Consider the following 21925-nt stretch of genomic DNA (forward strand, 5'->3'; position numbering starts at 1 on the left):
TGCTGCTTGCGTCCGTCATCCTGCCTCCGTGGCCGTCTCCTGCGCCGCCTCCCCGCGTCCATGTCTCGCTCTTGTTGGTTATGAACGACTCACACGCAGAGCGACAGGCCATGTCCTCCGGGGCGTCCGGGACCCCCGCAGGCAGCAACGGCAGTCCACCTTCCGACGAACAACGGCGGGAGGGAGGCGATCGGAGGGAGGGGGAGCATGAGGCGGCTGGGGCGGGCGCGAATCGTGCACAAGACTGCAACAGGCCCGGGACACGGGCAGCGCATCGCCCGCTCCGTCGACCATCTCCCGCAGCCACAGTCCCAGATCGCACCCCCTCCCAGCCCCGTCACCCCAGTCCGACTACATCTACCGCCTCCCCGCCCCGTGAGCCCTCCTCCCATGCCTCCTCCTCCTCCTCTATCTCCAGCCCAGCCATGCTACCGTCTGCGCTCCTCGCCATCCTCCAGTGCCCCCTCTGTCTTCCCCCCGCCCTCCTTCGTGCGCCCGTAACCCTCCACTGCGGCCATACCCTCTGCGCTTCCCACCTCTCCGCCACCCACGCGCCTTCGACCTCCAAGTCCTCTGCTGATGCCCCCACCCTCCCCCGATGTCCCCTCCCGACCTGCTCTTCCTCGCCGCGTTCTCCCGTCGCGTTCTCACACGTGCCTCCCGTTGACGTCACGACGAACAAAGTTATAGACCTCGTTATCAACGCCTCGCGCGAGGAAGAGCAACCACACCCAGACTCGCTCCCGCCTTCATTTCACGACGACCCGGACGACTGCACGGATCCGGAAGACGAGGCAGGTTCGGACTCGGACCTCGAATACCTGCCCCTACCTCCCCAATTGCCGCCCTCTGATGGTCCTTCCCGTCCGTCTTCTGGTGACTGCGACCGGCCGTGCCGTGCTTCCACAGCTTCTCCAGGTTCTACAGGCTCCCGACGTCAACGCTCGCCATCACCATCGGGCTCTAGCCCCAGGCTACACCCTCGCAAACGCCGCCGCAGGGCGAGACGCATCGCGTCATCACAGCAGCCCCATCGCACAGACCATGATCCACAGCCTTGCCTCAAGAAAGAGCTACTTTCCGAGCTCACCTGCGAGATCTGCTTCGGACTCTTCTGGGAACCCGTGACCACTCCCTGCCAACATGTGAGTACCCAACTCCTCTTTCAGCCCTCGTTCTTTCTCCCTTTCCCTCCGTCCCCAGCGGCGGAATGCGTTCCAGTCTGTTAGCCGCGTCGCAACCGGAGCTTCACTTTCTGTAGTTTCGCAGACCGCGAAGCTTCAGATGCGACCCCGCCCTGAATCTCAGCCAGTTGCGATTGGAAGCTCATTCGCTAATGGGCGCGCGACACGCGACGCAGCATCGGGACCGAGAATCGGTCGTTAGTGTTGTCTGGGCGTGCATCGTGAGGCTCATTTACCTCCGCGAGGCCATCGAGATGCCCCTCAAGGAAGCCCCTATACGGGGTGGGGTTTGCGTCCTGAGATCGAGATGATCCGCCACTCGGTCGGGATAGGGGGCTATCTCGACCTTTCTGCGTCCGTCTAGTGTTTCTGCTCGATCGGGCTCGCTCGGTCGTCGCGGGCGTGCGACGTGGAAAATATTCAGCGGCGGTGCAGGAAAGTACAAGAACACCTTGTCGGTCTGTGGTTGGTCGCCCACGCATCCCTCCACCTTGGGGCCGTGGTACCCCGGATACCCTACCGCTACTCAAGGAGCTCTCTTCGTCTGTTCGCACCTTGCTGACTTGGCGTTCGTGCGGCAGACGTTCTGTAGACGTTGCCTGTTCCGTTCCCTGGACCACAGCCAGACCTGTCCGCTGTGCCGACAGAAGCTTCCGGGCTACGACTATTTCCAACAACATCCGTGCAACAAAGTCATCCTGGCCATCAGTACGTCCCACAGTTGTCTCGGACGTCTTGTAAGCGTGGACTGACCGCAACCGCATGCAGTACTGAGGGCGTTCCCCGATGGGTACCGGGAACGAGGTGACATGATTGAGGCTGAAGAGCGCGATTCGCGCCTGGATACACCGGTATTCGTGTGTCAACTGAGCTTTCCTGGGATGCCGACTATCCTGCATTTCTTCGAGCCCAGGTACGTGCTTGACGTCATGGATACAGGCCGATGGGGGACACTCACACTGTGTGACAGATACCGACTGATGCTCCGACGATGTCTGGAATCTCCGAATCCTTGTTTCGGGATGATACCTCCCCCACGCGCCGCGCCTTCGACGTCCGCACACGGGACGACGAGCACCGGGAACGACTATGGGACGATGCTGGAGATCCGGAACGTGCAGATGCTGCCTGACGGGCGGAGCGTGGTCGAGACGTGGGGCACGTGGCGGTTCCGGATTATGGAACGGGGGATGCGGGACGGGTACACGGTGGCACGGGTCGAGCGCATCGAGGACTACGAGGAGGAACTGGACGAGTCCGCCGAGGAGCGCCAGGAGCCGAGCACGCAGGCGGCGGAGGCCGAGCGGGCAGCCGATCGGCTCGAGGTCGCTGTTAGGGCAGACATCGGCGACGTGTTCGTGCACCTCCCGCCCGATCCGGCGTCTGGCGTGCGACGATCTGACGCGGCCGTGGCTGCTGCGATCGCGCCCTTGCCGTCGACGTCCGGGCCTCCCCAGCATCGCAGCGCCCGTCGAGCGCCGAGCAACGCGGAGCTGATGGCCAAGTGCCATGCCTTCATCGACCAGACACGCCGTGGCACGCCCTGGGTCGTCCACCACCTCCACAACAACTTCCTCCCCATGCCTGCTGACCCCGTCGCGTTTGCCTTCTGGATGGCCCTCGTGAGTCCCCTTCTCTCCCATGCCCACACCCTGCTCACCCTCGCGTTCCTGCCCAGCTCCTTCCCATCGACGAGCACGAGAAGGCCAAGCTTCTCCCCATTCGTTCCCCGCGTCTCCGTCTGCGTCTAGTCGTGCACTGGATCGAGCAGCTGAACAGCCAATGGTGAGCACCGTGTCCTCTACTGCCCCCTCTATCCCCCCCCGTATTTGCTCTGCATCTGGTCCTGGGGTGATTGACCGCGGTTTTCCCATTTGCGTTCAAGGGCCACTGCTTACGCCTCTGCGTCTGCTTTGCAGGTGGTTCTCTGGCGGGTGCGTGATTTCATGATGCTGCCCCGCGCCGTCCGACTCTGGGCCACCTTCCTCGTGTACGCCGTCCTCATCGCCGCGATCTACTTTGGCCAGACAGTGTCCGGCCTTGTGAACGTGTCTGTCCGCACTTCCCCGCCGACCCCGGCGGGCGACGGAGAGCTGTAGCCATCCAGCTGACTCCCGCGTCCTTGCCGTCTCCACCCATACTCGGGTCCGGCCTACCTCGCACTACGATCTTCATCTCTTTGAATATAATGTGGGTTTCGTGGGCATACTATTAGGGGTTTCATTTCGCTCTTGACGTAATTCCTCGCTCGTTGTAGGCTCTCCGCTGTATAACCACCCACATTCCATCTAGCTACTATCCGGCTGTGGTTACGTACTTGGTTCGTTGCATGTGCTCCGATCGTCTACTGATAATGCAATGGATTCTGGATTCTCTGCCGTACTCACTCTGCCTATCCTGCGTTGATCTGTTTGGTGCAGCACTTTCCTCCGCGCGTTTGAGCCGCTTTGCATCCTTTGACGGCGCTCGCTTGAGCGTGTTGCGCGAACATACTGTGTGACTCGGTGCTCTGATGGGTGACACAAGTGGTAACCACGTGGAGCCGGACGCGACCCTGTGACCGATTCACCCGACGCGGGATCAGTGACGCGCATCGCTCTATTCTGCCAGACTCCAGGGTTTTCCTCTTGCCCCCACGCACTGAGCCGTACTACACAGTTCGCAGCTCACGATGGTGTCGCTCCCTATTGCGGTCGTACGTATGATCATGGAACACACCGGCGAGCGTCGCATTCTGTCTTCTCGCGACATGCCCACCCTCTCCTCCTGCTCCCTCGTCTGCCGCGCATGGAAAGACCCCGCCCAGGCCCTCCTCTACCGCATGGTCATCCTCGACAGCGACCAGCGATACGACCACTTCCGCGACTTCCTCCAGTCCACGCCCCACATCGCCGCGCACATCCGCTACTTCGGCATCACGCGCTCCTACCACGACACGTACCCGCTCCCGCCCTTCCTCCTGCTCGAGATCCTCGAGCTCCTCCCGCACATCGACACCGTCGAGCTCACGGACGTGACTGTGCTCGGTTGGCCCGGCCCATTCACGCCGTACCCCGAGGAGGGCCCGTTCAGGCTGCGCCGGCTCGTCGTGAGCGGGACGACCGTCGGGCCGTACTTCAACCAGCACTGCATGCGCTTCGACTTTCTGCGGCTCTTCGCGCTCGACGAGCTCGCGTGCTACGGGAACGCGGACGACGAGGACCTCACGCACACGCTGAAGACGAACCGCCGCGGGGTGCCGCACCCGCGCGTGCGCAGGCTCGAGATCGTCGGGCGCGACTGCTTTTTGGACTTTAACGAGAAGAGCGGGGGCGGGCTCGACCCGGACGCGCTGAGCGCGCTCGAGATTGAGAGCGAGGACGACGCGGGGGTTAGGTATGCGGGCAGGTACTTGAAGCGGTATGCCCGGACCATTCGCCATGTCGGGCTTGACTTGTGTTTCTTCGCGCACAAGAGGGGGTCAAAGAAGCAAAGTGCGTGCTCCAAGACCTTGCCGGTGCGTGCTTTAGATGCAACATGTGTACTGATTGCACTTGCAGGTGCCTGGAAGGGATACAACATCGACGCGTGTGTCGGCCTCGAGACGCTAACCTTGCATTTGCGTCCCAAAGACGACTGGAGGGATAACGCGGAGCAGTGTGCCAAGGCCTACAGCGCAATCCTCGAGCAGACTCCTCCCACGCTCAAGGAGCTTACTCTGGCAATTTGGCAAACGTCCAAAGCGGAAGGGGTCGAAGAGCTCGCGCCGCACATCGCGCAACTGGTCACTCAGGCGATGGCGCGCTTCACGGGCCTCGAAAGGCTCGTCCTCCAGGTCCAAATGCTCTGGGAGGTCACGCTGGAGCAGTTCAAGGATATTCTGCGGAAGCACCTTCCGGCGGACGTCGTGGACGACGACCTGGTGCATTACAAGACCGTCCATACCCTTGCCCCGCACATTGACAGCATGAAATTTTGGCCACTTCGGCCTTTCAAGTGCACCTTTGCCGTTCAATGATCAACTGTTGAGTACTTACTTATTCTACTATTTACCGCGGAACCTTCCTCTCACCCAAATACTCACCTTCAATTCACCGAAATCCGATAATACGGAACGTCGTATGCTTGTATTACCATTCTTCCAAGATGCGTACATACGTACAACTACAGAGCACCATGTCTAAAGAGCATTGTTCTTCCTTGTTTCATTGCAACCTACAACACCGCCTCCAAGGCGTGGACATGTCGGACAAACCTTGCTCATTCTCATTCTCATCCTCATCCTCATCTCCATCCGGCACCTCTCCGGCTAAGCCATGCGCATGTCTGTAAAGATGGACCCCAAAAACCGAGAGTTGCTTGGTAACTACGCTATTCGTACACCCACGCGACCAGCGCCGACAAGAGCTTACAGAGCAGCGACATTCATGATCGGCCACGTGCTGCGATGCGCTGTATTAGCAACATATTCCGACCCGGACATCCACGGGCATTCCACCGGGAGATGACACTCACTACTCGGGGACGGTGCGCTTGTAGCCGTACTTGCCGATGAACGACTCAAGCTCTTTGGGACCGCGCGAGCCGTACGGATATGGTACAGGCTTGGGCGAAGGGCCGCTCTTGCCGTCTATCCAGTGGAGGATGGGCGTGAAGATCTACAGAACGGACGGTCAGCAATTGAGCAACGCTACTGGTAGACAGACATGCCTTCCACGCAACATCGAGCTCGTCATCACGAACAAAGTTGGAGTGGTCGCCGCGGAGCGCGTCGAGGATGAGAGCTTCGTACGCCTCGGGGATCTTCGCCTCGGTGAAACGACGCTTATACGTGAGGTCCATCTCCGTCGGGATCGCACGGGTGTTCAGACCAGGCGTCTTGGTGTTGAGCTTGAGGTAGACGGCCTCAGAGGGCTGGATACGAATGACAAGCTCGTTCCGCGAGATGTCCTTGAAGATGCCCTGCGTGACATCTTTGAACTGGATGCGGACCTCGACCTTTGCCTCGTTCAGAGCTATTAAGCAGGTGGACGGACGCGTCAGTGTCGTGGGAAACGCGAGTTGTATCACGGACACCGACCTTTGCCGGCCTTGAGGATGAAGGGGACACCCTCCCACCGGGGGTTGTGGATCCACAATGTGGTGGCGGCATAGGTTGGGCAAACGGAGTTGGGTGGAACGGTGTCGTCATCGAGATAGCCGGGCTTTCCATTAGCCGCGACATACTGGCCGAGCAGCGTGTCGCTGCGCTCGATGGGCGGGATCGCACGAAGAACCTTGACCTGGACAGAGACGAGTACGTCAGGACACACGTGTAAGCTGCATAAGCACATCCGACACTACCTTCTCGTCACGAATATCCTCGGCCGAGAAGGAGACTGGGCGCTCCATGGTGAGGATGCTCAGGACCTGGAGCAAGTCTAGGGAACGACTTCTGTCAGTTTCGCCGACGTTCCCAACCAGTCCCACGTCCCACAGAGAGAGTCGCGCAGAGCGTGGAGGATAGTGGGAAACTCACGGTTCTGGAGAATATCACGAATGATGCCGAACTCGTCGAAGTATCCGCCACGACCCTCGGTGCCGAAGGGCTCCTTGAAGGTGATCTGCACGTTGCTGATCGAGTTCTTGTCCCAAGGAGCACTCATGGCGATGTTGGCGAAGCGCAGGACGAGGATGTTCTTGACCATCTCCTTGCCGAGGTAGTGATCGATACGGAAGGTCTCATCTTCCGACCAGTGCTGCTTGAGGGAGCTGAGGAGGACACGGCACGAGTCGAGGTCCTTCCCGAAGGGCTTCTCGACAATGATGCGGTTCTTGCCAGTCGTGGAGTAGCACTGTTCCTTGAGGTGCTGCGCGACAGGAATGAACACGCTGGGGGGAAGAGCGAGGTAGAAGAGGCGGTGAGCTTGCTTGGACTGGTACTTGGACTCGATGTCCAGGAGGAAGCTGTTGAGTTTCTCGAAGGAGGGCCCGTCCTCATAGCCGCCAGAGACATAGAAGGTGAAGGACTTGAACTCTTGGATCCTGGCCTGGCCGTCCTGGTCATCCTCGGGGACCTTGAGGTAGGAGGTGATGCGCTTGTGGTACTCGGCATCGTCCATCTTGGTGCGGGCATAGCCTACGATTTTGACATCGCGCGGCAGAAAGCCCATGCGATAGAGGCCGAAAAGGGCGGGATATGTCTGTGCGCAGGCGCAAGGGGTACGGTAAGCGGAGGATCGTCGGGCAGATCAGAGATAGGCTCGCACTTTCTTCTTTGCAAGGTCGCCGGAAGCACCGAGGACTGCACATCGGCGGACGCGTCAATCTCGCGGAGGTTGCAGAGACGTGCAGGGGGTACGCACCGATGATGATGGTGTTGTCCTTGAGGGCCTCGCCGTGGGAGGCCTCCATGGAGGGGATGGTGCCGGACATGGCGCGGGGACGTCCTGTGGTGGCCATTGCGTGCAGTGGACGGTGTCTGGGGACGGCGGGGAGATGGTGGTCAAGAGAGAAAGAGAGGACGGGGAGGGAGCGTTACCTGGGATGATAGACGTTGGCTGGAGACGGGCGGCGGCTCTGCTGAACGAGCAGCCTCTCAGACTGCAGTGACCGATGATGCAAAGGCTGATTCCCTCGTAATCTGCCCGGCCCGAGTGCCCGGCCGCCTCCCATTGGCCCGCGCGGTTCCCACGACCACGCTCGCCGACCGGGCTCTCGTCCTTCTCCGTCGCACGCCGCGAGCATCTCGCACTCACACCCACCGCGAACCTCACTCAGCCAGTCCCAACGCCCGCCGACGCGCTCGCACATGACCGCCATGTCTCCCACACTCGACGACCCTCTCCACGTCGTCCTCCCCCCTGCCCCCGACAGCGAGCTCGACGCCCTCCGCGACCTCGTCTCATCCCTCTACCTCAACCACGACCCTGCCCTCGTCCAGATCCGCGCAGGCGCACTCTTCGCGCGCCTCAAGGCCCTCAACAGAGCCGCCAACCATGCCACCCGCGCGCACAAGCAGGCCACGGCCGACGCCCGCCACGAGATGGACCAGACGTACCTCGGGCTGCAGAACCTCCTTTACGAGAAGCGCCACCTAGAGCGCGAGATCGACAAGTGTCGCCAGTTCGCGTGCGTCTGCCAGTCCTCTTGTCTGCGTAGTGTTTCGGGGACGCTCATGCATGTTGCGGTACGCCAACAGGTCTGTGTATCAGGATATTCCCGTGCACTCCCTGGAAGACTTTATGGTCCTCGCGCCCGAGGAAGCGCGTACGGAGGACGTTCTCACCGACGAACATCAGCTCATGCTGAATCGTCTCAGCTTCGAGCTCTCAGAGCGGCAAAGGTACGCCACAGTCGCCTCGACCCACTTCACTTGCTTATCCCGAGTCCAGACTGGACCTGAGGCGCAAGGAGCTGCTCAAGGAGAAAGATGCGCTCCTCAAGGAGAGCAAGGCAAAGCTTGCCACCCTGGAAAGCGTCAAGTCCCATATAGACACTCTCATGAAGGTATGTTTGCCCTGTTCGCTTAGCCTTCGCGAGATCTCTGAATTTCTAACATCGCCGCCATGCGCGCAGACCGCCACGGATGTACAGAAGAAGGTCCACGACCTTGTCCAGCCCATCCCAACAGCTTCAGACTCGCAGTCCCCGCCTGCCCCAAGCTGAGCGGAGTTTCATGCCGCTGCTATCAGCAGGACCAGTACGAGCCCCCGCGCCACACCTTGGACCTCCCGAACCCTCTGCCACTTCTCGTCAGCATCATAAATGGCGGGGCTTCGATTGCTATCTAGCCAACGCATTCCCGACAGACACACGAACTAGCAGGACATGTCCAGGTGGAGAATGAGACGGCGACGGAGGAGATACGAGGACATCGAGAACGGCGCGGTAGAAGGAAGGAAGAAGCGTGTAACATGAGCGAGCTGTATGCAGACGGAGGGAGGGGACAACGAGATCTACACAATACATATCATATTCCGGATGAGAACGACGGGACGAATGGAGAGGGGTAGTGTTGGTACATCAATATCAGGTACAGAGCGCATCAGCAGCAATGCGTATTACAAGAGCGAGAGAGGGGTATGACGATGGAATCCGAGACTTGAAGCCAGAGACGCACAGGAAGAGGCGGCGAGTATTCACGACTCTTTGAGCTCGTCGTCGCTGATGCTGCCAATGTCGCTCATCTCCTCGTCCTCGTCATCCTCGTCATCCTTGTCGAAGGCTGCGTCTGCTGCCTCCTTCGTTGCGAACCGCTGGACGTACTCCTTGACTTTAGCGTCGTACTCCTTCGGGTGGCGCATGAGCAGTGCTGCCGCCTCCCCGTTGAGAGGATCATTGGGGTTGGGGTACCGCAGCAGTTGTGGGAGGAAGACCTCGAAGATGTTGATCATGTCTGCGGTGTACTCCGTGAGCATCCGCATGCTGGATGGCTAGACAAGTAGAAGGACGTACCGAACATAGGTGACCATGTCTGGTTGATAACATCAAGACACACGGAACCGCTTCTGTCGCGAGCGCAGTCTGCGAGTCAGTCCTAACTCAAGGCAGAGATATGGCGGAATGCGTACAGCTCGTCAATGTTAGGGTGGAAGATCTTATTCATGAAGCCAATGCTCGGCGACTTGAAGGGATACTGGTCCGGAAGCTCAACGTGGATCTTCCACACCCCACCTGCGAATGGTGCTATAGTACGGAAAGGACGAAATGAGCGGCACAGGAGGTGGCGGGGGTACGAGGGATGCAGGGGGATGGACCAACATCAGACGGGGATGTAAACTGTGGGACGGCTTTGAAACGACGTACTCTCTGCGGGACCATAGAACCTAACGTAGAACTCCTGCATGCTGTCGTTCACGAGGTTGACCTCGTAGTCAGACATCAGCCTATCCATACCCGAGGGCCAATCAGTCAGAGTGTCCTCGGAATCGGACAAGTACCATGGTGAACGTACAGCTTCATGACGTCCGTCTCAATGCGACGCTTGCTAGGAGAGCTGTATTGGTCCGAACGCGCACGTAAGCCCACAGTGGCCCATAGAACGAGGGTGGCCAAAGGATACTTATCATGATGCCTCGTGTAGTTCGTGTCTGTACCTGCTGTCCTGAGTAGTCGAGTGCGAGTGCAGTGTAATACCAGCACAGAAGAGACCAAAGACGATGCGCAGAGGCGGTGGAGTGGCGGGGAATGGAGAGTAGGAGGGAGGGGTCGAGGAGGGCAAGACGGAGGTCGACGGTGAAGGGGGCTTAAGCGGTGACGGATCTGGTTGCGTACAGTAACCCCGCACGGCGCGCGCCGAGGGCCCGAAATGCGTTCCTCTGTTCCGGGCCCTGTCTGATCCGCCCTTGCATAGACCTCGACCACCACCTGCGGATCGTGCTTGCTCTACTCCGTGCTTCAACCTTGGAACAATCTTGCTGCCGTGCTGAGGCTTAACTTTACAAACACTAGGCCTGTCTCGCGTGAACACGTTGCGACAACCTTGGGCCAGGCCCGGGCTATAGTTACAGCGCATAAGTAGCGGAGTGATTCGTGCAGAATCGCCTTCGCGCGGGCAGGCCGCAAGGACAGACACGCAATGATGCGAAGAAGAGCAACACGGCGTTCGGGAACAAGCACACATGTGTTCGTTCACCCGCGACGCGGTATGGGGATACGTTATCTCCACCTACCAGAATGAAAGAGCTCTATCATCGATATCGGTGTCTATGGAACTCGAACCGCGTACGACTTGACCTGCGTTCGCCGCGACTGGACAGCACGTTCAAGCCGTTTGTGTTCGGTGTGTGATGTGTTCCGTATGATGCACAGAATCCTGTTCAAGTGTCCACGTTCCAGGGCCTGTGCTGGTAGGGATAGCGTTCCCTACCTCGTTGCTACCGGTACCGCCATGGCATATCAGATGCCGGGCTACGTGCGTGTAGAGTTTGAATTATTCATGCTTGCAGTGACAATGACCGTGCAGAGCGGTACAGAGCGGTACATGTCGTTCCAGAAAGGTATCACTCGTCCTCTTCTACCCTGTTTCTCCGGATATACAATGTGCTACATCAACATGCGCTCGCCCAGCGTAGGCGCAGTCCGTGATTCTCCCATGATACATAACAATCCGCAGTCCCGAAAGAGACGAACCCAAAACCCGCGCCATCACCAATACGTCCACTCCTCGACCACGCAGTACACGGAGTCACTGCTGCACGGGTACGGCCTCCGTCCTGGGGTGAAGCCTTCATTGTATGGGTTAGTACCGCGCCCCGCACGCGATGCGCTGGCGAGGTCGGTACCTGCTGCGTCCCCGGGACTCATCGTGCGCTGCTGCATCGCTCTCCACCCGAGCAGAACAGCTGTGATCACAGCATGGAGAGTGGCGTCACATAGTCGCAGAGTCGCAAGGTCAGCAATGGTGATCGTGCAATGCAGGCTTGGGGAGCAGCGACGCACCGAACCAGAGCAGTCCGAATGCCGTGATGAGGACCATCTCCTCTTGCGTGTGCGTGAGCATGTTCCCGTTCCTCCTGTGGTGCGTCACCACCCTGGAAGGCAACGCATATGCGTAAGTGGCCCATCTCCATATCCCCGTCCTGTCAACTCACATCACTCCTAAAGATGCAATCGCAAGGATGGCCACAGCTGTCTGCATGAGGCTATACGTCTCTAATGAGGCCCGAAACGTGCTCAGTGCAGCCACCGTCTCCGGCGAACAGGGGGACAGTACTCACGAACAGAGCTCGGGACGAGCCTCATAACGAGGTGTGCAATTCCCGCCGCGCCCGCAGCTACGCCCAGCGATGCAGACAGTCGTCACTCAGCTTCCGCGTCACCGCATCGGAACACCAGCCCGCTGATGCGCACGTACCGTACAGCGCAGATCGGCCTATGCGTCCCTCAAACAGCGACATCTCGACAGCAGGTGAGAAGTATTCAACCTGGGCCTAGGATCGAGCGGTAGACGGTGTCCGAATGGGTTAAGAGTGGAGGCAATGGACTCGGATGGCTTGGTGTGAATGCGAGTGGACGATGGCCAGTGCTATCGTCTCCAGCCATTGCGGATGCGCAGGGTGCTGTTCATAGCTTGGCTTGTAACAGCACACGCGTGTTCCGCCTGGTATCGACGCGGCCAATGCAGCACTACTTTATCCTTTCACGTGGCAGCGGGGAACACCCAATCCACGAGGCGGGCGAGTATCACAGTGGGCACCTTGATCGTGCGGCAGCGTCTCTGACGCTTCTCGGAGGCCCGGACGTATTTCGCCGACGCGTTGTCTCATGATATACATAATGAGCACAGGCAGATGATGCAGAGGCTAATTGCCGTTTCAGACGCAAACAAAATAAGTCGACGAGGTCAGGCTGGTACGGGAGACGTTGCAATTGGCCACCCGGACTTGACTTGGACGGGAACTTACTTGAATTCAGCGTTCATGGTTGATGTCGTCGACCATGCACTCACTCCTAAGTACCAAGTGTACGGACGACATCGTCCGGATGCTCTCTCTCAAACTGCGAACGGCATATTCGGCGACAACTGGAAGCATCTCCTGCAAGCTGCCACCTACGCTCGTTCTGCGCGGCATTGAAGCGAAGCGGCGAACACACGCAAGGTTAGACGTTCACGCGGCGGAGAACACACATTCCACTCTGCACGCAATGCGGCCTGTGCCCAACGTAATTCGCCGTCCTGTCTGACTCTCATGAGACAACGAGCACAGACACGATGATGATACGCCGAAACCCAATACGTACAGAGTACCCCGGTTCGAGAGAAGGCGCTGCGAGTGTGAAGACACGCCTGATCCACGTTCTCTGTGACGGATACGTCTCGTTACATTGGGACTTGAATACAGTAAGCAAGCAAGCAGCCGTAGGCAGGCGTTACGATATCTTCTTCGTTAGCATAGTAGTCCATCACCATCTCGTCTATATAGGTCTGTCTGCATCGATTTCTCTTTTTCCTCCACCGTAAGCGTAGGCGTAAGCACTGTCGACAACTGGTATCGTAACTAGCTGGTAAATCTCGGGCCAGGTTCCGAGTTGCAGGAAGGCTTGACCTCTTGATAGAGTATGTACTTGAGATCGGAAGTGCCAGTAGCGGCAGAGCTCCTCAGGCGGAGCTCACCGTGCCGGGAATCTGGGTTACAGTCGGAGGCTGGCCCCCGACCCCAGGCTGGATTACTACAGAGTGTCCAGGGTTCTGCTGGATCACATACCCAGGGTTGACCTGCGGGCCTGCGGGGTAGCCCATCGGCATACCAGCGGGGTACGCGTATGGCATCTGGTACATCCCGTTGACTGGGTACTGGCCCTCCGGGTAGCCGGGCCATTGGCCGAACCAAGGCAGCTCGACGATGGGCTCTGCCCATGCGAAGGGGCGGCCGAGCGCCTTGGCGCGCGAGGTGAGCGAGATGAGGATCCAGAGGAAGATCACGTCTGTGGGTGGCGGCGGTGCAGGTAAGTAAGGTACGCAACGTGGAGTCGGGAGGACGCACAGAGGCAGAAAATCAACCATGAGAAGGCCTGTACGACGCGCATCTCGTAGCACCAGTTTCGCGCCGAAACTGGTCAACATTATGAGCGTGAGGAAGCCAGGTAGCATCCTGCTGGGTACGTACGGGAGCCAGACTTGGTCGGTACGGTTTGACTGGTCAAGGAGTCGCATTGAAGGTTGCCGATGATGTCGCTGCGCATAGAGTACGGTGAGCAAGGGTATAGATGGACATTGAACCTACTCTTACGTGGTCCATGCGGCCATAGCTGCGGATACGGGCTTCTGTTACGTCGCTGTGCCACGATAGAAATGCAGCAACTCACCGAGCCAGAGGGTTCCCAGAATGAAGAGGAAGACAGCCTCTGTCCGCGGAGTGGACCATTGTAATCTTCGAATACAGCATCAATCAACCTCACAGAGAACGCAAGTCGCGATCATGATGCACGCACCCCACCAATATGAGCAGTATCGTTAGTGAAGGTATGATGAGCGAGAAGATTGAGTAGTCATCTACAGATGCGAAGCAACTGTTCAGCGAACGCAGCACCTTCACGGTCACAGATGGCGCACTCACGGCGGATGTTGGGCAGGAAGATGCTTGCCCAGTACGCAGCGATTCCGAGCACGGTCGCGGTGAGGAGCAATATGATAACTGCCGGCGCGCGCAATCAGCACTCGAGATAACTACACGCACGAGTTCGGTGCACGTACTATTGCCCCAGAGGCGCATATCCCTGAACAATTGCGTCATGCTAGACGAAAGACCTATTAGCACCGTGCAACGTGGCGATCAGACGAGCAATGGCGGACCTGGGTAGCCGGATGTCGAGGACGAAGCACGGTGGATTGTGGGCTGGTGCAAAACTTGCGGTGGACTATCTGTGGGTGGAGAGAGGCGTCGAGATATGAAGGTGTCGTCGAGGGTCGTGCAGGAGCGTAAGATCGTTCAAAAGCGCGGCAGAGGGCAGCGAGGGCAGAGGGCAGGACGAAGCCCGGGACACTGCGGTGAACGTGCAGGGGAACGTGCAGGTGACGTCGGTGCAGTGATTCGAAAGAGCCCGACTCCGACTGAGGCGCGCCTGTCTATCCTTCAAGGTTCAATATCCAGGTCACGGGACCGCCTCGTGTCGCGTCGCGTCAGTGGCGTTCCCCCGCCCCGCCGGGCCCCGACTCGCGCCCACCCCGTCTCACACTCACCGCCTCTTGCCTCGTGTTCTTCTGGGCCGCCTCGCAACCCTACACGTTGTTCCTGTTCAACACATCTCCCTTGATACATCCATGTATTCCTGATCGTACAAAAGCATTGTCTGCCCTAGAAAAATACATCGCAATACACTTAATCCGGCAGGTGCTACAGCAGGAGCCGTCGTGTTTCTATAACGGTCGTGTGTCGTAAATAATAATCATACCTCGCCACGCGCGACACCCCTCATCGCCGGGATGACAGGCCAAAGAACTTGCTGTCGCGCGCGGGGGCAGCCCGTCGTGTCTCCCGCGTATGCGCCTCTTCCGGCGATTTGTGCGGGATCCAATATACATATGTCGGTGCTTCGTTCCGCGTGGGTGAGCTACCGCGCTGGTGTCCGAGGCGGCGAGACTCGCCAGGGGCAGCGTTCGCCCGCCTGGAATCGTCTCTCCGCACGTCCGCGCCTGGGTTCGTCCTCCGCGAGTCGTCACGGCGGACGTCAGGCCGTCTTGAGGAGTCGTTCGTCCGGCGAGAGTCGTCCCGACGGAGGTCCCGCGGCCGTGAATCCGCGGTGCGATATGAGTCATCACGGTTGAGCGGCCGACGAGAGTCTGTGGTCCTGTACGAGTCGTCGCGGTTGAGCGGGCGGCGAGAGTCGGTCGTCCGGTAGGAGTCGTCGCGGAGGAGTGCCCGTTGGGACTCGTTCCGACGGACATCAGCCGGGCGAGACTGAGACCGTGCCCTTGGCTTCTCCTTCTCGGTCATCGTCGGACGCCGAGATTGCGACCGTGAGCGGTGGGTCACAGGCGCGGGAAGCTTGGGCACATGCCGACCCGACGGACCGAACCACGAGATCATGGTCACCGGCAGAACCCAGACGTGCTTCGTTCCCTGGCGGTGCTGCCGCAGAGCGAGCACCAATAACAAAGCGAGGAAACCGAAAACTGAATTTGGGGATCATCCTGTCAGCGGAGCATGGAAGACCCGGTGGGAAGGAAACTCACTGAGAATCATGTTGAAGAAGGAGAAGGCCTCCAGGACATGGTACTGAGCGTGGTAGGTCTCCGTGTTAACTGTGAGAGACGGCAAAGTCAGCGTGGCGCCATTTAACGAGAACAGTGCGCACTTACACCCAGGGAGGTCGATGGGCTCAGCGTCAGCGGCTGATGAGGAGAAACATTCCACGTCCGCCATCTCCGAGTCGGAGGAAGCGACAAACGCGCCCAGCGCTGCAAGTTGCGAGGGTCGAGTTGAGCAGATGTCCGAGATGTCCAGGAGAAAAAGTCGTCAACTCACCTAACCAGAGAGTTCCGGTCAGACCGAGGCATCCAAGCTCGACCCGAGTGGATATCGGGTTCCTCTCCTTCCACAACCCAAAGGCAAGCCTTCACCGGGGATGAGCATCCCGTCAGATATCCAAGAATAAGACGTGTGTGCTTACAGTGCAATTATGATGAGCAAGCTCGCGCAGCATACAAAGATAGCGAACGGCACGAAACGAGCTGCAGCAGGGATGAGTCAGGACGTTCCCCGCAACCCTGAAAACTGTGGGTGTTACTCACTGAGATCAGAGGCTTGAAGGATGCTGAGGAAATGCGCCGCAATGGCTAAGCAGACAATGGTCCATACCAGGACCGCCACTGAGGCGAGCAAAGACTTGTCAGTGCTCCCGTCCGCAGCGAGCAAGGAAGTGCTACTCACCGTACACGCACACCCGGACGATGTTGAACACGGGGGGCATGCGGGGCAGGCAGAAGAGCGAAGCGAAGAAGGGCCGTCTAGCGGGAGCAGAGTTGGTGTTGGAACGCGATCGTGACTGGGCCCTGGGCCTGCTCTGCGCTCTGGTATTTGAGGGACTCATGGCGGGCAAGTGCAATGCGGACGGTGCTCAGTGCCGGGCGATCGAGAGAGTCCGTGAACAAGGCTGCGTGAGATGGCCGGAAAGCGACAAGTGCCTTGTGCAAAGCGGATGTGCCGGAAGTCTTAGCGAGGGCTATGAAAGCAACGAGGCTTCGGGAAGGCGGCGCTGGCTCTGAATCTCAAAGCGAAGAAACGTGGTCGGTGGACGGCGGACTTGCGTCTCTACGGTCGTAGGTGTGTGTTCGTGTCGTGTGCTGCGTCGTGGGGCGTGCCTGCGTCGAGGACGAGCCGGAGGCCTGTGTAGGTCGGGGCTCGAGCTCTCGGGGCGGGAGGAGGGGGAGGCAACCAGGAGGAGGCTCGGAGAAAGGCACGGGGAGCGGGCCCGCGACGCTTTTGCAGCCCCAAATTTTGCCATTGTTTGTCTCCGCTCTGGTCTCCAAAGCGAGCGCGAAGAGGCGCGAAGGGTCTGCACGTCGCCTCGAGGCATCAATCCCTCCCCCAATCCGGTAACACGCACACAGAGCGCCCGTAGTGGCCCATATCTGGCAACCACAACGCTCTGGATCTCAGGGCCAGATCGATCGGCCCGGTCACTCGCGAACTCTCTCGGAGCGTGGGGACACCCCGGAACCTTTTCTCGTCTCATCTGCCCCCGCGAGCTCCGTTCTGCCGTTCGCTCTCTGCCTGCGACCGATATACTTTGCTTGCGTATGCCCTTTCACTTCTATACACTTGTTATCTGAAAACTTCAAACGGCCGACATATGACACCGTCTTTCCGTGTTCCGTTGCACCCATCTCCGCACCAAAACTTCACTCATGCTTCCGTCCGCAGTGACTCCCCAATCTTCGCATACGCCTCCAGGCATTCCGGGTTTCGCAGGGTTGCCGGGTTGACGCTGCTCACCGGTGCACCGTTGATGATCTGCCCAGTGCAAGTCTCCGCTCAGCACCCACGTTGTCCCGCCGTCCGAGCTCGCCAGCCACGCTGCCACCGCCAGATATCCAGTAAGCAAGAAACACACACTAACCTTTTTCACCGGTACCTCCACACGCTTCATGTTCACCGTATACGGAATGTCCTCGACCTGGATGATCTGCACAGCCGCGGAACAGAAACATGAGCATGCAACGTTGCAAGGTCTGAGCAGAAGCGATCCCGCAGCTGCGCTCGGCGACGGGCAAGACCAAGCCACGCGTCGCACGAGCACAGGAGCTCCGAAGGCTATTGTGCTTACCCGAGCAGGGACGTGGCGCGCGCTGCGGCGTGCACGCACTTCAGTCTTGATCCTTTTCTCCAGCTCCTGTGTCAGCACCTGGCCCTCCAGCAGCTTCACGAAGAGAATCACGCGCTCGTCCGCGCCGCCAGCGATGCTCTGTCCGACAGCCAGACAGTCGACAATGGTGTGTGCAGCGTGTGTCGCTGTAGGCGCGAAGCAGTGTTCGATCACGTCGTATATCTCAGCTGACCCGAAGCGCACTCCTCCAGGGTTCCTAGGGCAGACAGCATGAGCGATATGGCCTCGGGCGAGGCGCGCCGCGGCGGCAAAGAAGCAAGAGTATATCCGGATACGCACAAGACGCCATCGCTCCTCCCGAGCATGACCAACCCTCCACCATTGCCTGCTCGGGAGCTCGTGATCATGATGTGGTCGCCGTGGACTGCAGTGCATCGTCACAAACGAGCATATGCCCACAACACGCAGAACAGACGCGTTGGCTGTCAGCACTCTATCTCCACGGCGCCATGAGAAGCAGGCTCGACTCACACCAAACGCCCTTGAATTCAGAGAAGTACGCGTCCTGATACCGCTTTTGCGCCGACTCGACTGCGTCTGGAGTGCCATATCCCGGGAGTGGCCAGAAGCCCGCCGGCATGCAAGGGAACGGCTTCAAACACACAAGTTCCCCCGCTTCTCCTGGACCAGCCACGGTGCCTGTAGGTGTGAACGCCTCGACGGCCATCCCCAGAAGCCGACACTGGATTTCCCCTCGGAACACTGGAAGCGCGGAACACATTCCCGCGAAGAGCGAGCAGATGTCCGTTCCACCTGCGAGAGCGAGTGATGAGCGATCCGCAGTTTCTAGAAGGAGGTCGGGAAGTAGGGGATGAAGTTACTTGCCTGTAATCGAGCCCAGCAGAACATTGGGGCTAATGTGCTCGTAGACGAAGTCGAATAGGTGGGGCGCGAGCGGGGACCCTGTGGAGTATATATGCCGCAGCGTCGACAGTTTGTGGTGCTCTGCAGGCTTGTAGACTTTCTGTGTGAAGTGTGCGGTGCACGCAGTCGAGGCGTGAAGGGAAACTCGCCGTCAGGGTTCGGGGTGTCCAGCAGACGCACGGGATCAGTTGAAGACCTACCGCAAGCTGATCGATGTACTTCGCACTCGTTCCGAAGATCGTTATGCCCAGCTCGTCAGTGAGGCGCCACAGATACGCAGGGTCGTAGAGTGGGCTGCCGTCGTAGAGTACTAGGGTGCACCCTATACTCAACCCGCTTACCAGGAAGTTCCACATCATCCATCCCCTGACCAGACGGACATGTCAGCTGAGTTCCTAGTTCGACTTGAAGGTTTCGCTAACGTTGTGGTGTAGTAGAAGAACACATCATGCGGCTGAAGATCCGCGCAGATGACGAACTCCTTCTTCGCCTGGATAAGCATGCCACCCGCACGGTGGACGATCGGCCTGCGGGGCAAGACCACGTTACTGTGAGCCCTTATCCAGTTCGGGTGTTCGACCGAGCTTACTTTGGACGACCTTCACACAGACGTTCGGTATCCGGGAGGCTATATGCGGATCTAAACATAGAGTGCGCCACGCACCTGTGGTCCCCGAGCTGAACAGAATCCAGAGCGGCCAGTTAAAGTCGAGGCGCTTCCACTCGATTTCGCCGTCTGGCGTACGCCCCAGCTTCTTCTCCCGGCCCTCGGCTACGACGTCGTCCCAGTTCTTCCACGCCGCATCCCATTGGTTCCGTTCGGTGACACGGAAGGGGTGGCGCACGACGATGACCTCGGGATGCAGACCGGACTTCTCAGAAAGTCCGGCCAATAGCGCACGGAGCTTTGGCAGATGTAGATGAACCTTGGCGTTGTAGCTGACGAGTTGGGGTCAGAGGGAGGTGCGCCAGGAGGTGGCACTGGAGCATACACGACAGCGTCCACCGTGATAACCAGCTTCGGTTGCACTTGCTCAAATCTGTCCCTGACGATAAGCACAACCACATGCATCGGTTGCTTGAACTGACCGCTCGAATACTCCTTCTGGCCCAAAGTCCGCGGCGGCGCTGACCCAAATGCATCCTTGGCAGGGTCACCAATTAATCGCAGCAATCGCAGCGGGTCGCATGAGACGTCGGGGATCTCACCTATAGCCGAACATGCCAAACAAGCAGCGACATTTTCCTGTAAACGACGGACGTCAGTTAAGTGTCACTTCATGCCAAGGACCTGGAGTTCGGTAGCATTTTTAGAGCGTACGAGACACCATTCCCAGACGGGCCCATGCAGGATACGCGACATGCAGATGTAACTTCGCGTATGCGTGGACCGACTTCTATCAGTACCACACCGTCCGAGATAGGCAGAGACCGATGTGCGTGTGGTTGACGTTCGAGACGACGTGCCTGGATGTGCTCGAGCGAGTTCCAGCATGATCATAGTGAATGCTCTACCTGCAGGACTCGTATGCGATGTCCCCAGTATGCTCGAGATTGCTCTGGTTCATTCAGGGTGCAGAGCTGAAACGAACAGGGATGCGCCTCGCAACCGCTAAATGAGAGTCGGGCGAGTCCAGAAACTGGAGCGCCAATATCGCCGTTGTCGCATATTGACGAAGTGCAACGGACACGAGGTGCACGGCCACGGTGGCACGGACTGTGCCATATGCGTAGCAAAGCACACGGTTCATCCAATCGGACGACTCATCCAGAACAACGCAAATAAGTCTGCCTCAGGCGGGCCAGCCCGATCGTATTCATGGTGCACAAGGACCATCCCTGGGCGCGCCGCATACAGCGGATGCGCAGTCACTCCGAATTGCCCCCGCGGACAAGTGCGGATAGAAAGAGAGAATACGTACTATGCAGTTGGACGAGTATGACGCGATACGGTCACCCGGCTTCAGACCACGGGCGAGGAAGGCAGATACCAAGTCCGCGACGAGAGCATAGAGTTCGGCGTAGGTGATGCGTCGGAGGTCGGGCTCGGGATGGTTAGGTTCAGGTTCGACTGAGTCACCGAAGATGTCATTGGTATGATGGAGCTCGGACGAACGTGGGTGATAGCTGGAGCGAGAACATACTGGCTTGGACGAGGGCCGTCTTCTCCGGGGAGCGGCATCGGAGCATGTTCTCAGCGTAGTTGACCTGTGCCTGCGTGAACCACGACGGGCTCTCAGGCGGTTGCGCATCAGTATCAACGATGTGGTTCCCCTTGAAACCGATGATATCTGTCTCGTCCCAGACCGCACTCCAGAACTTGTCGATGTTTGCTGTCGACCATTTGTACAGATCGAGATAGCTAGACAGGCTGAGGGAATGCTCGGCGTTTATGCGGTTGAGGAACGTAAATGTGCGTGTCGACTCAGGGTTTGTTGGCGTCCAGAGGGCCATGTCGTGCACGGATGTCTATCCGAAGAGAGAGTCAGGTGGGTGTATTCTCTCATGGGTGAAGGCAGAAACCTGGGGTAGGAGGCTTGAGAAGGCAAGAGCAGCCGATAATCGCAAACGGGTAGTGCGCGAGAACCCCGCGTGCTAGTAGCCGAGACGTGCGAGTTGCGTGGATATGGGGCTTGCGCTGAGAAAGGACGCGAGATGTGGGACGGCGTTGAGTGCTATGCCCGCCAAGCTCCGCAGCGCAGTCCGAGAAGGCCAAGAGCGGCGACGTCGAAGAGCCAAGGCTTGGTATGCGTTTCGATGGCTGTTGGAATGCCTCAGGCGAGATGCGAAGCAGGAAGCGGTTGCTGGACGAGCACGGAGGCGGGGTCGTCGACTTCCCGAGATGGTCGCCGCGGGCTTGTCCGAAGCTCTGGCGCCTGCTTAATGGTCCGCGGCGTCTAAGATAAACCCGCAGCCAATCAGCGCGGCCCTGGGCGTGCGAATCAGTGCAATCGGGCGTTCTCATCTCGTACCATCTGCCACTCGAATAATGCGGGGTCAGACCAAACCCGCACGAGGACGATAGGATTTGCAGACAAGAAAGTTTCATAGGGGCAATAGACACAGATCGTCGTCTGAAATGTATAGCT

At 58.8% G+C, this 21925-nt stretch overlaps 10 protein-coding genes across 10 annotated transcripts; 4 read left to right on the forward strand and 6 right to left on the reverse strand.

Annotated features, from left to right (window-relative positions):
- The first annotated feature begins 14 nt into the window (after positions 1-14).
- On the forward strand, positions 15-3578 carry L226DRAFT_529510 (uncharacterized protein). The gene is made up of 6 exons (XM_067679623.1): positions 15-1145; positions 1766-1892; positions 1953-2097; positions 2155-2806; positions 2863-2969; positions 3104-3578. Exons 1-6 carry the CDS (start codon positions 426-428, stop codon positions 3132-3134), a joined length of 1782 nt encoding a protein of 593 aa, XP_067541633.1. The 5' UTR covers positions 15-425; the 3' UTR covers positions 3135-3578.
- A 232-nt stretch (positions 3579-3810) lies between these two features.
- On the forward strand, positions 3811-5653 carry L226DRAFT_128327 (uncharacterized protein). Its single transcript, XM_067672242.1, has 2 exons — positions 3811-4657; positions 4724-5653. The coding sequence occupies exons 1-2, from the start codon at positions 3856-3858 to the stop codon at positions 5179-5181; spliced, it is 1260 nt and encodes a 419-aa protein (XP_067541634.1). The 5' UTR covers positions 3811-3855; the 3' UTR covers positions 5182-5653.
- On the reverse strand, positions 5259-7664 carry L226DRAFT_549765 (glucose-6-P dehydrogenase). Its single transcript, XM_067682704.1, has 8 exons — positions 7508-7664; positions 7412-7446; positions 6682-7345; positions 6507-6583; positions 6244-6445; positions 5874-6178; positions 5679-5821; positions 5259-5605 (listed from the first exon to the last, which is right to left on the reverse strand). The coding sequence occupies exons 1-8, from the start codon at positions 7602-7604 to the stop codon at positions 5572-5574; spliced, it is 1557 nt and encodes a 518-aa protein (XP_067541635.1). The 5' UTR covers positions 7605-7664; the 3' UTR covers positions 5259-5571.
- Positions 7665-7854: 190 nt separating this feature from the next.
- Positions 7855-8869, forward strand: L226DRAFT_128313 (uncharacterized protein). Its single transcript, XM_067672241.1, has 4 exons — positions 7855-8273; positions 8344-8487; positions 8537-8651; positions 8721-8869. The coding sequence occupies exons 1-4, from the start codon at positions 7954-7956 to the stop codon at positions 8808-8810; spliced, it is 669 nt and encodes a 222-aa protein (XP_067541636.1). The 5' UTR covers positions 7855-7953; the 3' UTR covers positions 8811-8869.
- A 414-nt stretch (positions 8870-9283) lies between these two features.
- Positions 9284-10182, reverse strand: L226DRAFT_542297 (uncharacterized protein; the record flags this gene model as incomplete). Its single annotated transcript, XM_067682117.1, has 6 exons — positions 9284-9540; positions 9600-9652; positions 9716-9830; positions 9951-10030; positions 10099-10140; positions 10163-10182. The coding sequence occupies 6 exons, from the start codon at positions 10180-10182 to the stop codon at positions 9284-9286; spliced, it is 567 nt and encodes a 188-aa protein (XP_067541637.1).
- A 900-nt stretch (positions 10183-11082) lies between these two features.
- On the reverse strand, positions 11083-11919 carry L226DRAFT_529512 (uncharacterized protein). Its single transcript, XM_067679624.1, has 3 exons — positions 11738-11919; positions 11586-11677; positions 11083-11488 (listed from the first exon to the last, which is right to left on the reverse strand). Exons 2-3 carry the CDS (start codon positions 11620-11622, stop codon positions 11292-11294), a joined length of 234 nt encoding a protein of 77 aa, XP_067541638.1. The 5' UTR covers positions 11623-11677; positions 11738-11919; the 3' UTR covers positions 11083-11291.
- An 882-nt stretch (positions 11920-12801) lies between these two features.
- Positions 12802-13192, forward strand: L226DRAFT_128356 (uncharacterized protein). Its single transcript, XM_067672243.1, has one exon. The coding sequence runs from the start codon at positions 12859-12861 to the stop codon at positions 13105-13107; it is 249 nt and encodes an 82-aa protein (XP_067541639.1). The 5' UTR covers positions 12802-12858; the 3' UTR covers positions 13108-13192.
- Positions 13193-13245: 53 nt separating this feature from the next.
- Positions 13246-14380, reverse strand: L226DRAFT_452265 (uncharacterized protein; the record flags this gene model as incomplete). The annotated part of the gene is made up of 8 exons (XM_067675050.1): positions 13246-13571; positions 13631-13699; positions 13754-13821; positions 13877-13895; positions 13953-14017; positions 14079-14139; positions 14204-14281; positions 14341-14380. The coding sequence occupies 8 exons, from the start codon at positions 14378-14380 to the stop codon at positions 13246-13248; spliced, it is 726 nt and encodes a 241-aa protein (XP_067541640.1).
- A 426-nt stretch (positions 14381-14806) lies between these two features.
- L226DRAFT_549767 (uncharacterized protein) lies at positions 14807-17008 on the reverse strand. Its single transcript, XM_067682705.1, has 7 exons — positions 16517-17008; positions 16378-16455; positions 16257-16317; positions 16112-16200; positions 15946-16044; positions 15820-15888; positions 14807-15759 (listed from the first exon to the last, which is right to left on the reverse strand). The coding sequence occupies exons 1-7, from the start codon at positions 16674-16676 to the stop codon at positions 15059-15061; spliced, it is 1257 nt and encodes a 418-aa protein (XP_067541641.1). The 5' UTR covers positions 16677-17008; the 3' UTR covers positions 14807-15058.
- A 328-nt stretch (positions 17009-17336) lies between these two features.
- L226DRAFT_529518 (acetoacetate-CoA ligase) lies at positions 17337-21685 on the reverse strand. Its single transcript, XM_067679625.1, has 16 exons — positions 21360-21685; positions 20981-21305; positions 20759-20907; positions 20046-20082; positions 19926-19980; positions 19829-19876; positions 19501-19775; positions 19426-19435; positions 19259-19363; positions 19037-19202; positions 18798-18936; positions 18444-18725; positions 18252-18336; positions 17913-18168; positions 17706-17771; positions 17337-17599 (listed from the first exon to the last, which is right to left on the reverse strand). Exons 2-16 carry the CDS (start codon positions 21288-21290, stop codon positions 17492-17494), a joined length of 2091 nt encoding a protein of 696 aa, XP_067541642.1. The 5' UTR covers positions 21291-21305; positions 21360-21685; the 3' UTR covers positions 17337-17491.
- Between the last annotated feature and the right edge of the window lie 240 nt (positions 21686-21925).

Source organism: Lentinus tigrinus (genome assembly GCF_003813185.1).
Source record: "Lentinus tigrinus ALCF2SS1-7 unplaced genomic scaffold L226scaffold_2, whole genome shotgun sequence".
NCBI lineage: Eukaryota > Fungi > Basidiomycota > Agaricomycetes > Polyporales > Polyporaceae > Lentinus > Lentinus tigrinus.

Coding starts and splice junctions, on each gene's coding strand:
- L226DRAFT_529510 (XM_067679623.1), top strand. CDS start 426: ATGCTACCGTCTGCGCTCCTCGCCATCCTCCAGTGCCCCCTCTGTCTT. Junction 1,146..1,765: donor TGACCACTCCCTGCCAACAT/GTGAGTACCCAA, acceptor TTCGTGCGGCAG/ACGTTCTGTAGACGTTGCCT. Junction 2,098..2,154: donor CTGCATTTCTTCGAGCCCAG/GTACGTGCTTGA, acceptor ACTGTGTGACAG/ATACCGACTGATGCTCCGAC.
- L226DRAFT_128327 (XM_067672242.1), top strand. CDS start 3,856: ATGGTGTCGCTCCCTATTGCGGTCGTACGTATGATCATGGAACACACC. Junction 4,658..4,723: donor GAGGGGGTCAAAGAAGCAAA/GTGCGTGCTCCA, acceptor TTGCACTTGCAG/GTGCCTGGAAGGGATACAAC.
- L226DRAFT_549765 (XM_067682704.1), bottom strand. CDS start 7,604: ATGGCCACCACAGGACGTCCCCGCGCCATGTCCGGCACCATCCCCTCC. Junction 7,346..7,411: donor GCGACCTTGCAAAGAAGAAA/GTGCGAGCCTAT, acceptor GCCTGCGCACAG/ACATATCCCGCCCTTTTCGG. Junction 6,446..6,506: donor AGGATATTCGTGACGAGAAG/GTAGTGTCGGAT, acceptor GTCTCTGTCCAG/GTCAAGGTTCTTCGTGCGAT.
- L226DRAFT_128313 (XM_067672241.1), top strand. CDS start 7,954: ATGACCGCCATGTCTCCCACACTCGACGACCCTCTCCACGTCGTCCTC. Junction 8,488..8,536: donor GAGCTCTCAGAGCGGCAAAG/GTACGCCACAGT, acceptor TCCCGAGTCCAG/ACTGGACCTGAGGCGCAAGG. Junction 8,652..8,720: donor ATATAGACACTCTCATGAAG/GTATGTTTGCCC, acceptor CCATGCGCGCAG/ACCGCCACGGATGTACAGAA.
- L226DRAFT_529512 (XM_067679624.1), bottom strand. CDS start 11,622: ATGGTCCTCATCACGGCATTCGGACTGCTCTGGTTCG. Junction 11,489..11,585: donor ATTCGGACTGCTCTGGTTCG/GTGCGTCGCTGC, acceptor CTGTGATCACAG/CTGTTCTGCTCGGGTGGAGA.
- L226DRAFT_128356 (XM_067672243.1), top strand. CDS start 12,859: ATGATGATACGCCGAAACCCAATACGTACAGAGTACCCCGGTTCGAGA.
- L226DRAFT_549767 (XM_067682705.1), bottom strand. CDS start 16,676: ATGAGTCCCTCAAATACCAGAGCGCAGAGCAGGCCCAGGGCCCAGTCA. Junction 16,318..16,377: donor CCTTCAAGCCTCTGATCTCA/GTGAGTAACACC, acceptor TCCCTGCTGCAG/CTCGTTTCGTGCCGTTCGCT. Junction 15,760..15,819: donor CTTCTTCAACATGATTCTCA/GTGAGTTTCCTT, acceptor CCCCAAATTCAG/TTTTCGGTTTCCTCGCTTTG.
- L226DRAFT_529518 (XM_067679625.1), bottom strand. CDS start 21,290: ATGGCCCTCTGGACGCCAACAAACCCTGAGTCGACACGCACATTTACG. Junction 20,908..20,980: donor GACGGCCCTCGTCCAAGCCA/GTATGTTCTCGC, acceptor TCGGTGACTCAG/TCGAACCTGAACCTAACCAT. Junction 17,600..17,705: donor TGGAGGTACCGGTGAAAAAG/GTTAGTGTGTGT, acceptor TGCACTGGGCAG/ATCATCAACGGTGCACCGGT.